Source organism: Lepisosteus oculatus, chromosome 6, assembly GCF_040954835.1.
Source record: "Lepisosteus oculatus isolate fLepOcu1 chromosome 6, fLepOcu1.hap2, whole genome shotgun sequence".
NCBI classification, from domain to species: domain Eukaryota; kingdom Metazoa; phylum Chordata; class Actinopteri; order Semionotiformes; family Lepisosteidae; genus Lepisosteus; species Lepisosteus oculatus.
In genome coordinates this window covers 51,468,432-51,481,762 of record NC_090701.1, presented here as the reverse complement: position 1 = coordinate 51,481,762, position 13,331 = coordinate 51,468,432, and the positions used below count along the sequence as shown (strand labels likewise).

At 41.6% G+C, this 13,331-nt stretch overlaps 1 protein-coding gene across 1 annotated transcript; it reads right to left on the bottom strand.

The window, feature by feature from the left end:
* Nucleotides 1–140: 140 nt before the first annotated feature.
* mcmdc2 (minichromosome maintenance domain containing 2) lies at nt 141–12,799 on the bottom strand. Its single transcript, XM_006633999.3, has 14 exons — nt 12,407–12,799; nt 9,140–9,270; nt 8,987–9,046; nt 8,594–8,789; nt 7,222–7,344; nt 6,548–6,649; nt 5,872–6,000; nt 5,530–5,767; nt 5,001–5,206; nt 4,447–4,613; nt 2,298–2,477; nt 1,969–2,111; nt 1,459–1,568; nt 141–450 (listed from the first exon to the last, which is right to left on the bottom strand). Exons 1-14 carry the CDS (start codon nt 12,507–12,509, stop codon nt 284–286), a joined length of 2,055 nt encoding a protein of 684 aa, XP_006634062.2. The 5' UTR covers nt 12,510–12,799; the 3' UTR covers nt 141–283.
* Between the last annotated feature and the right edge of the window lie 532 nt (nt 12,800–13,331).

The following is a 13,331-nucleotide window of genomic DNA, read 5'->3' as shown; positions in this document are numbered from 1 at the left end:
AATGAGTGGGCGAATTGTTGGGTAAGTCAAAGTGAGTTTTTCTACAGTTTATTCCCCTTGTGTAGGTACAGGGAATATCACAGAAAATTGGTCGATAGCGTTAATTGACAATTCAAAATAAAATTCCTTTCTAATTATTCTAGTCACAATTAAAATGTATGCTTTTATTAGTGCATCTTACTATAAAACATTTTTCTGTTAAAATTGTGTAACAATCTTTCTTCAATGGGCAGTAAAAGCCAGTTGAGCATTTGGAGGGGTGTTTGAGAAACTGGGGGATGTTCTACTCCTCTGAAATGTAAGAGCTGGCCCCGGGTGCGTATGTCAAGACGAACTGGAGGATCTGCTGGTGGAGCTGGCGTAAAGCAAGGTCTCGTCTCTCCAGGGAGGCCTGGTCATGAAGGCCACAGGGGAATACTGCCTCAGGGGGCAAAACGAGCGCAGAGGCACCTGAAATTCACACAACACAACTGCTTACCTGCAAGCAAAGCAGTTTTTTTAAATCTAAATGTTCCTTTACTGTATAATTGTCATGATAATTTTAGAAGTAACGTTTATATTAAATGTGTTTACATCTGGTGTGGAGTTCCCACTGCCAGGACCCTGTATTCTGAAGATCAAACATGTCATTATTAAAGGGTGGAAAATAGTAAAGTTGGTCTAATTCAGCAACCGAGTTACTTCACCAAATAGTGGAGAGTCCCGCCGAGCTAACCAAAATCTCAAGTATGTCCAAAATTCTGCAGCCAGAATCCTGACCAGGTCTAGTGCAAGTGTTCACATTACTCCTATCCTGGAGTCCTTGCACTGGCTTCCGGTCAAATTCCAAGTTGACTTTAAAATCCTCATGCTCACCTATAAGGCTTTACATGGCTTAGCACCTCAATACCTGTCTGAACTTTTATCGCCCTACTCCCCACCTCTGAACCTCCGCTCTTCAAATTCTGCTCTCCTTACTGTCCCCCAAGCCCGTCTACATTGTATGGGCGACAGGGCCTTCTCCTGCTATGCCCCCAAGCTCTGGAACTCTTTGCCCAAGAGAGTCATCTTCTCTAAACTCCTTCAAATCTAGACTCAAAACCTTCTTCTTCAGAAAAGCCTTTACTTAACTGGTTCCACTCTTCACCCCTCTGCTCTTCTTAATACCACCTTCCACGGTCTCCTCTATTGTTATTGTTGTAATTATAATTGTGTCCTATCTTGTGAAATCTTCTTATTTATTGTTGTAGTCTTCTTATTTATTGTTATTGTCATCCTGTAAAGCGCTTTGAGAAGCCACCTTTAAAGGCGCTATATAAAATAAAGTTTATTATTATTATTATTATCAAGTGTATCATTAATGACGTTTCTCAGATAAAAATAACTTGTACAAGGTTTTTCTGGTAATGTATGTGTGAATTATTTAAAGGGCTACCGATTCACCCTTGGAAGTTGGAAGGAGAAGATGGCTGAGCTCACCGTGCTTCAGAGTGATGGAGTTCTCGCAGAGCAGCACTGCAATGACGGCGTCCTCCTCCAGGACTCTGCTCCTCAGGCTCAGCTTAGCATGTGCTTCCGCGAAGGAAAACCTTGTAAACAAACAAGCAGATTTACTGCTTGCTGGTTTGACCAAGTAAAGCAGTATTCGCACTCATTCAGTATGAGGGTATTACAACCGTTATTGTTTGGTTAATTGAGTTCCACAATATTGACATTAAGACCACGGTCACAGAAATTAGCCGAGTGGAAGAAAGAAGTGAGAATACATTTTTCCCCAAGGTAAAAAGTAAAAAAAAATAATCAAAATTCTGTCAAACAACTCAGGAGCAGCTACAGTACTCCACCTTGTGGACAAAAACATTAATTCTGAAAATAAAATGTTTCTTGCTGCAAACTACATAAGGAATGATCGACTTCTGGAATCCAGTGCATTTTAACTGAATCAAGTAATGGATTGTAGCCTGAACTGTGACGGGGTGGGCAGCTTACAGAAGCTTCACTGAGGCGACGGGCACTTTGGGGCCCTGGGCTGTGCCAGTGCGGACCCTGCGGCTGGCCAGGAAGTAGCCGTGGATCAGCCTCTCTGCCTCGGGACTCAGCTCGGCCTGCACTCCCCTCGCGGCAGCAATAAGCTGGGGCATGAGGACAGCATCGTCTTCCGTTAGACAAAGCACGCAACAAGGGCGAGAACAACTAGTAAAAGCCTGGAACGTGAATTTTACACCAGAGATTTTTCGGATCTGTTTAGAGGCAACGAAAAAGTCACCATAACAGTGCGGATTTTGAGAGTGGGTGCGCAGTTTTGAGCTGAGCGATACCCCTTTGTAGTCATCTGTAGTGAACTGTTCTGAAGCTGGGTAGAGAGGCTCCTCAGGTTTGACGGCCTGTCTGAGGATGTGCACTGCTAGTGGCAGGGCTGGGCGCTCGATGGGCAGCTCTCGACAGTGAATCACAAGGCCAAAAGCGTCACTCATCTGCGACGGAAGGAAGCCAGTATCCTAAACAAAGAAGAAACACAAACGAGCAATTTTGTGGGCCAGCCAGTCAGTTAACATCTTACTCACCATGCACAATGTGTTTAATAACAATTATTCCTTACGCCTATATAGTGCTTTTCTGGACACTCCACTCAAAGCGCTTTACAGGTAATGGGGACTCCACTCTGCCACCACCAGTGTGCAGCCCCACCTGGATGATGTGACAGCAACCATCATGTGCCAGTACACTCACCACACACCAGCTCTCAGTGGGGAGGAAAACAGAGTGATGAAGCCAGTTCAGAGATGGGGATTATTAGGAGGCCATGATTGGTAAAGGCCAGGGGGAATTTGGCCAGGGCACTGGGGTAACACCCCTTCTCTTTTAGAGAAACACCCTTGGATTTCTAAATGACCACAGAGAGTCAGGATCTCAGTTTTACTTCTCATCCGAAGGACGACACCTCGTCACTATATTGGGGAATTAGGACCCATATAAAGCTCAGGGTGAGCGCCTCCTACTGGCCCCACTAACACCCCTTCCAGCAGCAGCCTTAGCTTTCCCAGGAGGTCTCCCATCCATGTACTGACCAGGCTCACACCTGCTGAGCTTCAGTGGGCTGCAAGTTGTGAGCTACAGGGTGATATAGCTGCTGAGAATGCTGAGGAACAACATTCCTCCTAACTCTGCAATTCTGAAGACAAAGACACCCCTGACACCTTCGTGTTTTCAAGGTTTGTGGACTAATAATCTAAGAGCAAAAAGAACATCTGTACTCAGCCTGTTTGGTTGATAGACAACATCCTAGTGATGAGGATGGTGTAAGCCAGTGCTTCCCAATCTCTCTCACCTCTGGCACACTTTTAACATCCCAAACTTTTCATACTAAGCCAAAATGATTTTAAAATAAGGATAGATATAACATGTAATTGTATCCCCTTCAACCCTGTTCTGGAGAGAACGGTTAGAAAATGAATGGATGGGACACCATTCATTTTAAAATGAACCACAGACTACTATTTTAGCTAAGATATATCTGACTTCACTCTGGACTAGAATTTCAAAGTGAAACGTGGGCTCGTTTCAAATAATATAACTAGTCAAGTGTTCAAAGCTGGAAGGAGGTACACCAAGCTCCTGATCGGCGCTTTTCAAAATTCAGCTCTTCCGACTCTGTGGGATATCCGAGAGCTTTCCGAGAAAGCTGCTGCAAGGGCCAGGTGGGGATGGGATACAAAGGGATGAATACTGGGAAAAGAAACGTTAGCATAGTCTTCTTCTGGTCACGTCAAAGCGTTTTCTTGTGCTAGTTTTCCATGGTTGTATTCACTTCATGCCAGTAAACACCTGTAATGCTTCGGCTTTTCATGTTGGCCTGAATGTCACCTGCTGTTTGTTTTCTAGAACGCATCTTTCCCAGAAGTGCTACTAAGATGATCATGTCTCACTCTGAATTAAATTTAAGACTCACTTGATTAAAGACTGCGCTTTTATGCAAGATATGAAAGTGATGTGATTTTAAAACATCGATAGCTATGGCATACCAAAAGGCTAGGCCTGTCTCAAACATTGCTTTAAATGGCAAAAATCCAGTAAATAATTTCCTTCGGAGAAAGTAAATTGCTTCCATATCCTGCCTGAATTCACATCCTGATGGCACCGCCTCCACTCCAGTTTAATACATCATGACTTTGTGCCCCACGTAGCTGGTTGATGAATGAAGATTAATGATTATGGCAGCCCGAGAATAATTTATTTAACTAACTTTTGAGAAGAGATCAGCAATAATGAGACTGCTATTTTAAAATACATATAGTTACTGGGATCCTCACAATATAAAGAAAGATCTACCTTTTAACAGCAACAACATTTGTGAAAACTATCCAGATATCAAAATTTCTACTCCTCATTGTCCTGAGATCCATTTTCAAAAATCTTAAATTGGATTTGCAAATATTTTCATATTTCAGTTCTAGGCTGTTGACATACCATTGATCCCAGCGCTGCATTTTCATACTTTAAAAACTTTTTGGTTGAAGCTCCAGTATCAGCAAGGGCCCAGATATTACACTGGAGTGGAAGAGACAGCTGCTGGTCAGCGTCTTCTCCATACTTCTTCCCAGGAATGAATACTGTGACAGCCCTGGTTTCCAAAGCTGCAAAATGGAAAATCAAAGATTATTACTGAGGTTTGTTCAGCAATAATAATAATAATAATATAGAACTTTTCTGGCAAAAAAGCAAAAAGTTTCTCACAAAGCGCTTTACAGATAATGGGGACTCCCCTCCACCACCACCAGTGTGCAGCCCCACCTGGATGATGCGATGGCAGCCAGAGTGCGCCAGTCCACTCTAAGATGATGTCATTCTCAACACTTCCTCAATTGCTTCCTTTCTCTTTGAATGTTTGAAGTGATTTAACAATGTGAGGCACTGCTTTCCTGACTTTGATTCACTGACTTATGGGCTGAGTGTGTTTTGACTCTGCTTTTTTGTGCTTGTAGCCTGCTTAAAGGTGTAAACCTTTTATTATAAACTGATACCCGACTGAAGCAATTCTGCCTTGTCTTTCCTGCAGGAGGCGAGATCACCGATGAAGCAGATTCCTCCGGTGGCCAGCAGGGCGGCGCCAGCATGGATGCTGGCAGCCCCTGTACCATGCTCATCCCTGGACACCGAGGGGAACAGCTCACCAGATGTCCTGTGGCGTACCCCTCGAGACGCAAGAGCAAGGCTGTAGGTCATCAGCCTGCCAAATTAACAGAACAAAAATTGAATTATAATTTGCAGTTATTTTACTAAGCCAATCCTCTCCTATAAATCTGAAGAATGTAATTTATTATAAATATACGGAATTACGTCTTAACTATATACATTTCTAGAAATAAATTGCTTTATTCCTCAAGGTTATACATTATTTTTAGATGATTATATCCCAAATAACAACACTGATTGAACTTGGTTATCATCCCTCTCGAACTTTTGTTACAAACTCCATGAAGTCCTCAGAAACTTCTCCTGGTTAAATGGTAAAAGGCAGCACAGTGCACAGGGACACTTGCTGTGAAGTACCTGTCTATTACAAGGGTGTCAGTGGTCAAAGCCAGGACATCGAGGTAGCTGAGCGTCTCTCTGTCCTCCCCTGCAGTCTGTACCAGGCTCAGCAGCAGGCACAGCTTCAAGGTGTTGTATAACCCAGGTGGAACGATCTGAGATCCAAAAGCATTTGCCACAATGGCAGGAAATCTCCATGGGGAACAGGCAGTGGCGGATAACAGAGCCTGGAAATTATCACTGATGAACGAGGGGCCTGGGTTCAAACGACAGAAGGGTATTATGTGAATCTCTTGCTACTGTGACACTTTATGAAATGTATGTTCTTCGCCGCTACTTTCAGACAGAGGTGCGGCTTACATTCTGGGACCCACGGCTGTACACTGTTAGCTTCCACGCTGAAAGTCACATTCGGCCACTGGTGTACGTGTGCAGGGATTCCAATGATCCTGTACAGTCTGCCTATTTTTATGGAGTTGCAAAGTTCATCTGTGTGTTAAACACAAGCAGTCTTATCTTTTATTATGTCTTTGTTTTCTACAGATGTCACTTGTGCTTCGGCTATTCAAGAAAAAATCAGCTATATATTAAACATATCAATTTAGTAACTAAAGCTAAATTTAAAGATGCACGTTAAATTCCTTAACCTAAAACAGCAGATCAACAAAAAACACACAATTTGTACGGAGAGTTCTCGTGGGAATTATACTATTCTTGGGACAAGAAGAAAGACTATCCTTGAGGAAGGGGTACTACACATAAACAGGGGTGTAATGATTTATAACTATTCTGTCAAGGGAGAAGCTGGTATTTAAAAAACAGTAACAACAAAATGACATAATCTCAATAAGCAGGACATTCTTTTCTCTTTAATTTCCTAAAGTTGGAAAAGATCGCTTATTTGAAGCTACAACATAATGACTGATTTATAAAAATAGACTGACACGCATGACTATGTAGAGTAAATCCTACTGCCACATTGAGAAGAATTATCGAATTATTGGTTTTATGTTCTGTAAAAGCAGTGCAATCCTACCTCTCAGAAAGACTGTCAGAGACTGATGCCTCGAGGAGCTCAGTGTGTGAGCGCTCAGCACACGAAGGGCCTTAGCATGGATCACCTCCACCAGCTGTTTGTCTTTTAAAAATGAACAGCAAACAGGAATCGTATTTAACCACATCCTAATTCTATATTGAGTTATATTATATCATCATATCAACTCTACCAAGTTTGGACTTGATTGGCCAAGCAGTGCTTGCATGGGAGCAGTCAGCAGTAAGGAATGTTGATGAAGGTTAGGCGACCATCCTAATTTAAATCAATCTGCCATTTTTCCGTATTGCAAGAGAAACCACTGTATCTCTCACCTTGCAGAGATACTTCACACATTCACACCGGGTTAGCACACGCTTGGGGAAACCTTTGTTTTCCTTCGTTTGGCCAGTTAACTCCAGCTAGTGGTAACTTTGTGATAGATATCATTTTAGTGACAAGGCTCTTTGAACACATGCAGTTTTCACAGCGGCGAGACAAAAATTCTCACAACTGCTATAGGCTGCTTGGAAGGCTGCTTCCAATGCCTGAATGCCTAAATTATACTATCTACACCAAATATACTAACTTTGTTCTCTCCAGGTTTCCGCCACAGAGTTCTATAAGAACGAAAGCACATATTGCTCTAAAGTTAAACTTCAGTAAAAGTCCCTGACCACCCAGCACTCTGGACTTCACATCCTCTTTCAGTGGGGAGCCGCACAAGGAGCAGGTGAAATCGTTCCTCACTGTGGCCCACTCTGTGGCTCCTGGGACATGCACCCGGATCTTCTGAAATCCTATAGAGAAGAAAATGCTCAATGCCATCTATATTGTATTCTATATGTCTGCATTGTAGAAAGGACATAATATAATTTGTATTGATGGTATGCTCTCTGATTGAGGCATGTGGAAGCACTCTAAGCAGATATCGCTGCATTCCTGCAAGTCTGACAACCTTCACATTTTCAAATTTGGTAGCTGATCCTGTCTAAGCCACCTCCTAGGTAAATTACCTTGCATAATGCATGCATTTCCTAATTCCGAAAACAAGGCCTGTAGAAATCAAGACGTGGGAGACCGAGCTTTTAAAGGGGGAATCGAGGGCAGAAAAAAACTGGCCCAGTGCAGTTACGAGCTGAACGAGCTACAGAATGCACGAGACTGAAATGGATTTACTGAGAAGGATATCAACAAGGACACACAAAACCAGCTGGAAGCTATTTCTATGTATATCCTTTGCAATCCTAACTTTTAATAGCAATACAATAAAATGTTTATCTTTATACCACAGCAGCAGACAAGAAGGAAGTTCACCAATATTTGCATGACCTCAATAGCAAACAGCTTTATCACTACTGACTCAGCTGAATGGGACCAGAGGGCTGTCTGTCCCATCCTGCTTTAATAGAAAAAGTCAGATTTTTGTGTAGCTCATGAAGTGCTATTAAAGCCATGTCTCTACAAAAGTCTTACGCATCTGAGACAAAAGCTGGAGTTACAATGCACAATTTACACAAAAACTCCAATAGTGTTTTCTACTATTACAACTCAGACTGCTGTTAATTTAGTTTAGTTTGAGTGAGAACAAACCAGTCTTGTTTTGAACAATCTTTGATCCTTATTGATCAGAGTCTTCAAAAGTCTGATCGCAAGGACTCAAAGTAAACCCGATACAAGCAGCCAAACTGTTGTAATACCCAGTCCGTCACATTTAACAATCAAATCTAATTGGTGACTCATTGTTTGGTGCTCCTCGCATTATCGTTATTTGCTCCTTTCTACACATCCATAAAGCTGAAAGGTTGTAGTAGTTTGAGGTTATTTTTTATACTACAAAATACAGCTTTATCAGGATCAACTATTAAAACAAAATGGCTAAATTTCTGTAGACTGCAACAGAATCATGCTTCTACATAACACAGTGAGTGAAAAGAGTGGACAGTGCATACTATTTAATACTTCTGCAAAGTGGTGAATATATCTAGATGTTTCGGCGATGCCGATCCAAAGTACATATAGTACATATTGCAGGTAATTTCATGTCACCTTGTGAGTTTGGACAGGAGTCCTCAGTACACAGGAACCTGGCCCCCTGTGTGTACTTCGTCACAAGTGTCATCGCCATGGCCAGCCCCTCCAGCATGAGGGGCCTCATGGGACTGTCCCCCCGCGGGACGTGACTCAGGTCCAGGAGGTAGTCTGGAAAGGGGGGCACGTGTGTCAGCTTCAGCACGACACTGACCTGACGGGAAAGAACACTTTGTCAGAAAACAGCAGAGCATTAGGTGTACAGGTATAATACACTGCATATGTTATTAACCTATTTTAATAACTTATTCAACTTATTGTCTAGATGTTTTTTCAGAACACATGGATATGGTATTTGCTTTCAGTCAATACTGCACCACCATTTCAAATGACTATGAGGGCAAGTCCTACCTGATTTTCTGAGTATATTTTCTCAATGAGCGATAATGTCTTGATAGATATAAAACACACCTACAAGGCAAGCGGATTCTTTGTTGAAGGTGATGATGTGCAACACTTTTGTAACTTTTAACTTAAGGTTTACCTGGAATTATCTGTACTTACAGACTGAAAAAGGCCAGCAGCTTTTAGTGGGTCGTGCAATATGCAGTTCCCAAGCCTAGCATCTATCTCAGTCACGTCTGTAGGATTCACACGGACACAGAACCGGTACACCGACTCGCTTTGCTGCGAATCTGGTCAAAAAACATGAAAAGGCAGATAATTCAACTCTAATAATAATAATAATAATTCAGAGCATTTGCCCTTTCAAATAATTTAATAAGTGTAACTTTTGTGATGATTGTTGAATATATAATGTTGAAAATATAATAGTACTATTTACTCAGACTCCTAATACCAGTTCCAGTGTGTCTTTAAACCATCTAAGAACAGAAACGAACAAACAAAGCAGCTCATATTAACCTTGCTTTTGCAGCCAACGTTTTACGCTATTTTAACAGACCAACCATTAGAAAAAACAAAGCACTGACAAAGGTAAGTGTCTGGGGAACTGCAGGGAATCAATGAAGTGACAAACCAAAGATATTTTTCAGTTTAAAGGTCTGACTCACTAATCCCATTATCTTACATTCCAGCTGGGCAGACAACACAAAAATAGAAGATGTCACCAACACTGACTTGCAATTTTACCAGTAAACTCTAATTTGAACGAGTTACAAATATATACACAATATTTTAATTCTTTAATCCAAACCATTTGATTTTAAGAATAGTAAAAAAAACTGTTGGTCATAAAAATTATGATCAACATACTCGCTGTTTTACGTGAAGGAGGCTGAATGTTACAAATTCTGAATGCTTATCTGCATATGCATTCAGCCCCATAAGTCACTACTTCATGGAAGAACCTCTGGCAGCAATTACTCCTGTCACTACTATTGGAAAGATCTCTACCAGTTCTGCACAGTGAGATTATATCAATCTTGCTCATTTGTCCTGGTAAAATGACTTCACTTCTGATGAGTTAATTGAGGGATGCTGATGGACTACAGTTTTCAAGTTTTGTCATCAATGATATACTGGAAACAAGAATGGAGTGAAAGTCCCTTTTGAACTTCTTAAGAACATGCACTCTTTTCTTGTCAAGCCACTCCAATGTGGCTTTGGTCTTACGCTTCAGTCATTGTCCTCCTGACATTTTCCTGTATTTTGCACCACCTATTTCTCCCTCAATCTTCCCAGTCTCTGCAGATGAGAGGCACCCCTGCAACCATCAAGCCTGACAGCTGGGATGGTGTTGTCTGGGTTATGTGCTATGCTGGGGTTGTGCCAGATGAAATGCTTAGTATTTAATTTTATTAGAATGATATAAATATAAGTTCTTATTTTATAAAACAACAACAACAGTAATAATAAAAGACCTTTATCTTACATAGCACCTCTAAAAGTGGCTTCTCAAAGCACTTGACAGCAGCAGTTACATCACAACCTTCTTTTTGCAGTATTATTTACATGCTTAGTCATGAGCTTTTTCAATAAGGGTTTTGTTCTTGTCACTTGCCCATACAGGCCAGCCTAGTGCAAGAAATATGATATTGTCAATGTAGGAACACCGAGTCCTACTCAGATGCAGAGCTCTACAGACTTTTCTAAGTCCTTGTTGGCTTCACATTAACCAAGTCTATCTACTTACTGAATATGGTAGGATAGCCATGTTTGGGTAGCATGTGGATAGTGTAATGTAAAGTGCACCTTTTAATGGTGATCAGTGACTTTGAAATTTTCTTGTAACCTTTTCCTGATCTGTATGTCCTTTCCACCTTATGCTTGACTAATTTAGAAAGTTTCTTGGTCTTCATGATTCGTTTGTCTTATCACTATTTGAGTTATGTTGTGACGTTCCAAATCCAACTGAGGAAACTTCGTTACAGAGACAGGTTCAATTACTCTGAAGAAAAGTTAAAACACTTACATTTACAAATGAAGGTTTTGCAGAAGAACTGGTATAGGATTGCCACTACAAAGGGGTTAAATACCTTCCCACTTTCAATTTGAATTTTTCCTCCACTTATTTTGCATTTGTGTTCCCCCAGTTTTGGGGCTTTCACCAGTTCCTTCCAGGGCTCTGAATACAAACATCGAATGAACCAGTAATATCTGTGCTCAGGAGTAAAGCGAGGTAATTATTTTTGAGACAGAGGCAATTCAAATTCAGCACGGGGGGGTGGGGTCTTCAGAACCAACAGTGAAACACCAACCAGAAGACACAGATGGAAACCTTGTGTAGTTAAATAAAAAAAAAAGAGGAGGCACTTTTGTAAGTGAAGTATTACCCGTGAAATGCTTATATTTCGACATTCCTTTGGATTTCTACACTTTGCAATCCACCGCATGTTTGCAATCCCCATACCCTCTACAGCACATGCAGATTTGACACTGAAGTGTACAAATTGAACCCTGTGGTACAGCACTGCCTGCCTCTCCGCCATCATGTTCCTGTTATCAGTAGCTGAACTGTTTTCTCGCTTGGCACTTCAGTACTGTACCTGTCTGTTACTATTGTCCCACTTCCCACCTCGCAACCTTGGTTCGTTTAATTCTGGTCTGCTGTCTGTCCCCCAAGCCTGTCTCCACTGTGGGTGACAGGGCCTTCTCCTGTTAATGCCCCAGAGCTCTGGAATTTTATCCCTAAGGATATCAGAGAGTCATCTTCCCGGAGCTCTTTCAAATCAAGAATAAAAACCTCCTTCTTTAGAAGGGACTTTATTTAACTGGATCTCTTTCTGCCCCCTTTACTTTCCTCTTGAATCCCAAACCCTCATTGTTAACTGTGTAATTCTGCTGTCTCCTCTTATTGTATATCATTTTTTTCCTGTAAAGCGCTTGAAGGCGACACTTTAAAAGGCGCAATATAAACATTTGTTTTCTGCGCGACCGAGTTACCGATCTAGCTTCACACTTATAAAACTTTTTTTAATTAATCTGGTTGTGCTACTTGAACGTCTCCCCATTTCAATATAAAGTCTCTGTGTGGTCTCTCAATAAGGGTATTAATCTATTCTAATCGCTCATGCCTTATGTAAAACACAGCTAGCATGACATTACATGACGCTGACAAAGTGACACGGGCTATCCCGTCTGACTTCCTGGATCAAACTTGGCTAAAGCCAAGGCGTATTAAACAGGGACGCACATACTGTACAACACCATCACGTACTAGCTGAAGTCACTATACGTGAACAGGAAGTTAAAACTGAACTCTTGACCTGACCCTTGTCAGTTTTGTAAACATGAAGTTCACCATCGGCTACCTTCGCACCACACCCTCCCCCTGTCATTCCATGAAGATTACGCGTCCCCAGCCCGTACCAGTGTACTGTCTGCAGTCCTCAATGAGCCGCTGCAGACCGCCGGTCCTGTCCATGTAGGACAGGGCCGCCTCCTTCAACTCCAGCGTCTCCTGCGCCTCCATCTTTGGCGCTCGAGCCTAGAGGCGAACCGCGCTCGAGTTTGCTTTTCCGGCGGCTCGTGCGAGGAAGTGTCATGGCGAAGACGCCGGTGCTGGTCGTTAATAAAACATCACATTTCAGTTTATTTCAGGTTGTTGTTTCCTATAGCGTAGTTGTCGTTCATTACGGCGAACAGGCATTACACTGGAGTAAAGACAACACTACAATATTCCTTGGAAAAAATGGGTACCAGAAAAAGAAAGCAAACATCCCCTTTCTTTCAAATGATTAAATGAGCTCGTAAAAAGTAAAGTTCGTCGTATTTATGTCCTTCAGTAAAACTAATTACTTTTAACAAGTTTTTGCTTTTAAACACAACAGCGAGATTGTCGAGCGAATTTGTAACCTGAGAATGATCTGGCAATGCGTCAGTTGAGGCCAAATTAAATTCGCCCTTACAGTTAATTAATGATCAAGGACAACAGATGGGAACAACTTCATTTAAACGATAACTTTCTATAATAGTAGGGCATTTCTCCTTAATAATACTACAATCTGAGTTCTCTTCTACAGAGCTTTTTTTTCATACTTCGCTTTCAACACCACCCTTAAATCTATTCTTGGGAACTACAAAGCAATCTAGTTCACAATAAAATGGCAATAAGTTTTTTATAGTTTGCGGTTGTTCACATTGTTAAACATTAAAATACAAACGTCTGACAGAAAATGCCTGGGTTGTTCACAGGATTTCCTGAGTTAAGGGCTCTAGTTTGATAATGTAGTTGGAGAATCCCACTGGTAATCAAATACACACCAGTTGCTAATTCTGATGTACTTGGAGGAGT

What these genes read in the sequence shown, in the direction of transcription:
- mcmdc2 (XM_006633999.3), bottom strand. Translation starts at nt 12,509, where the DNA reads ATGGAGGCGCAGGAGACGCTGGAGTTGAAGGAGGCGGCCCTGTCCTAC. An exon ending in GAAGTCCAGAGTGCTGGGTG is followed by an intron (nt 6,650 to 7,221) that starts GTCAGGGACTTT and finishes CATTTTTAAAAG; the next exon opens with ACAAACAGCTGGTGGAGGTG. An exon ending in GACACCCTTGTAATAGACAG is followed by an intron (nt 5,207 to 5,529) that starts GTACTTCACAGC and finishes TTAATTTGGCAG; the next exon opens with GCTGATGACCTACAGCCTTG.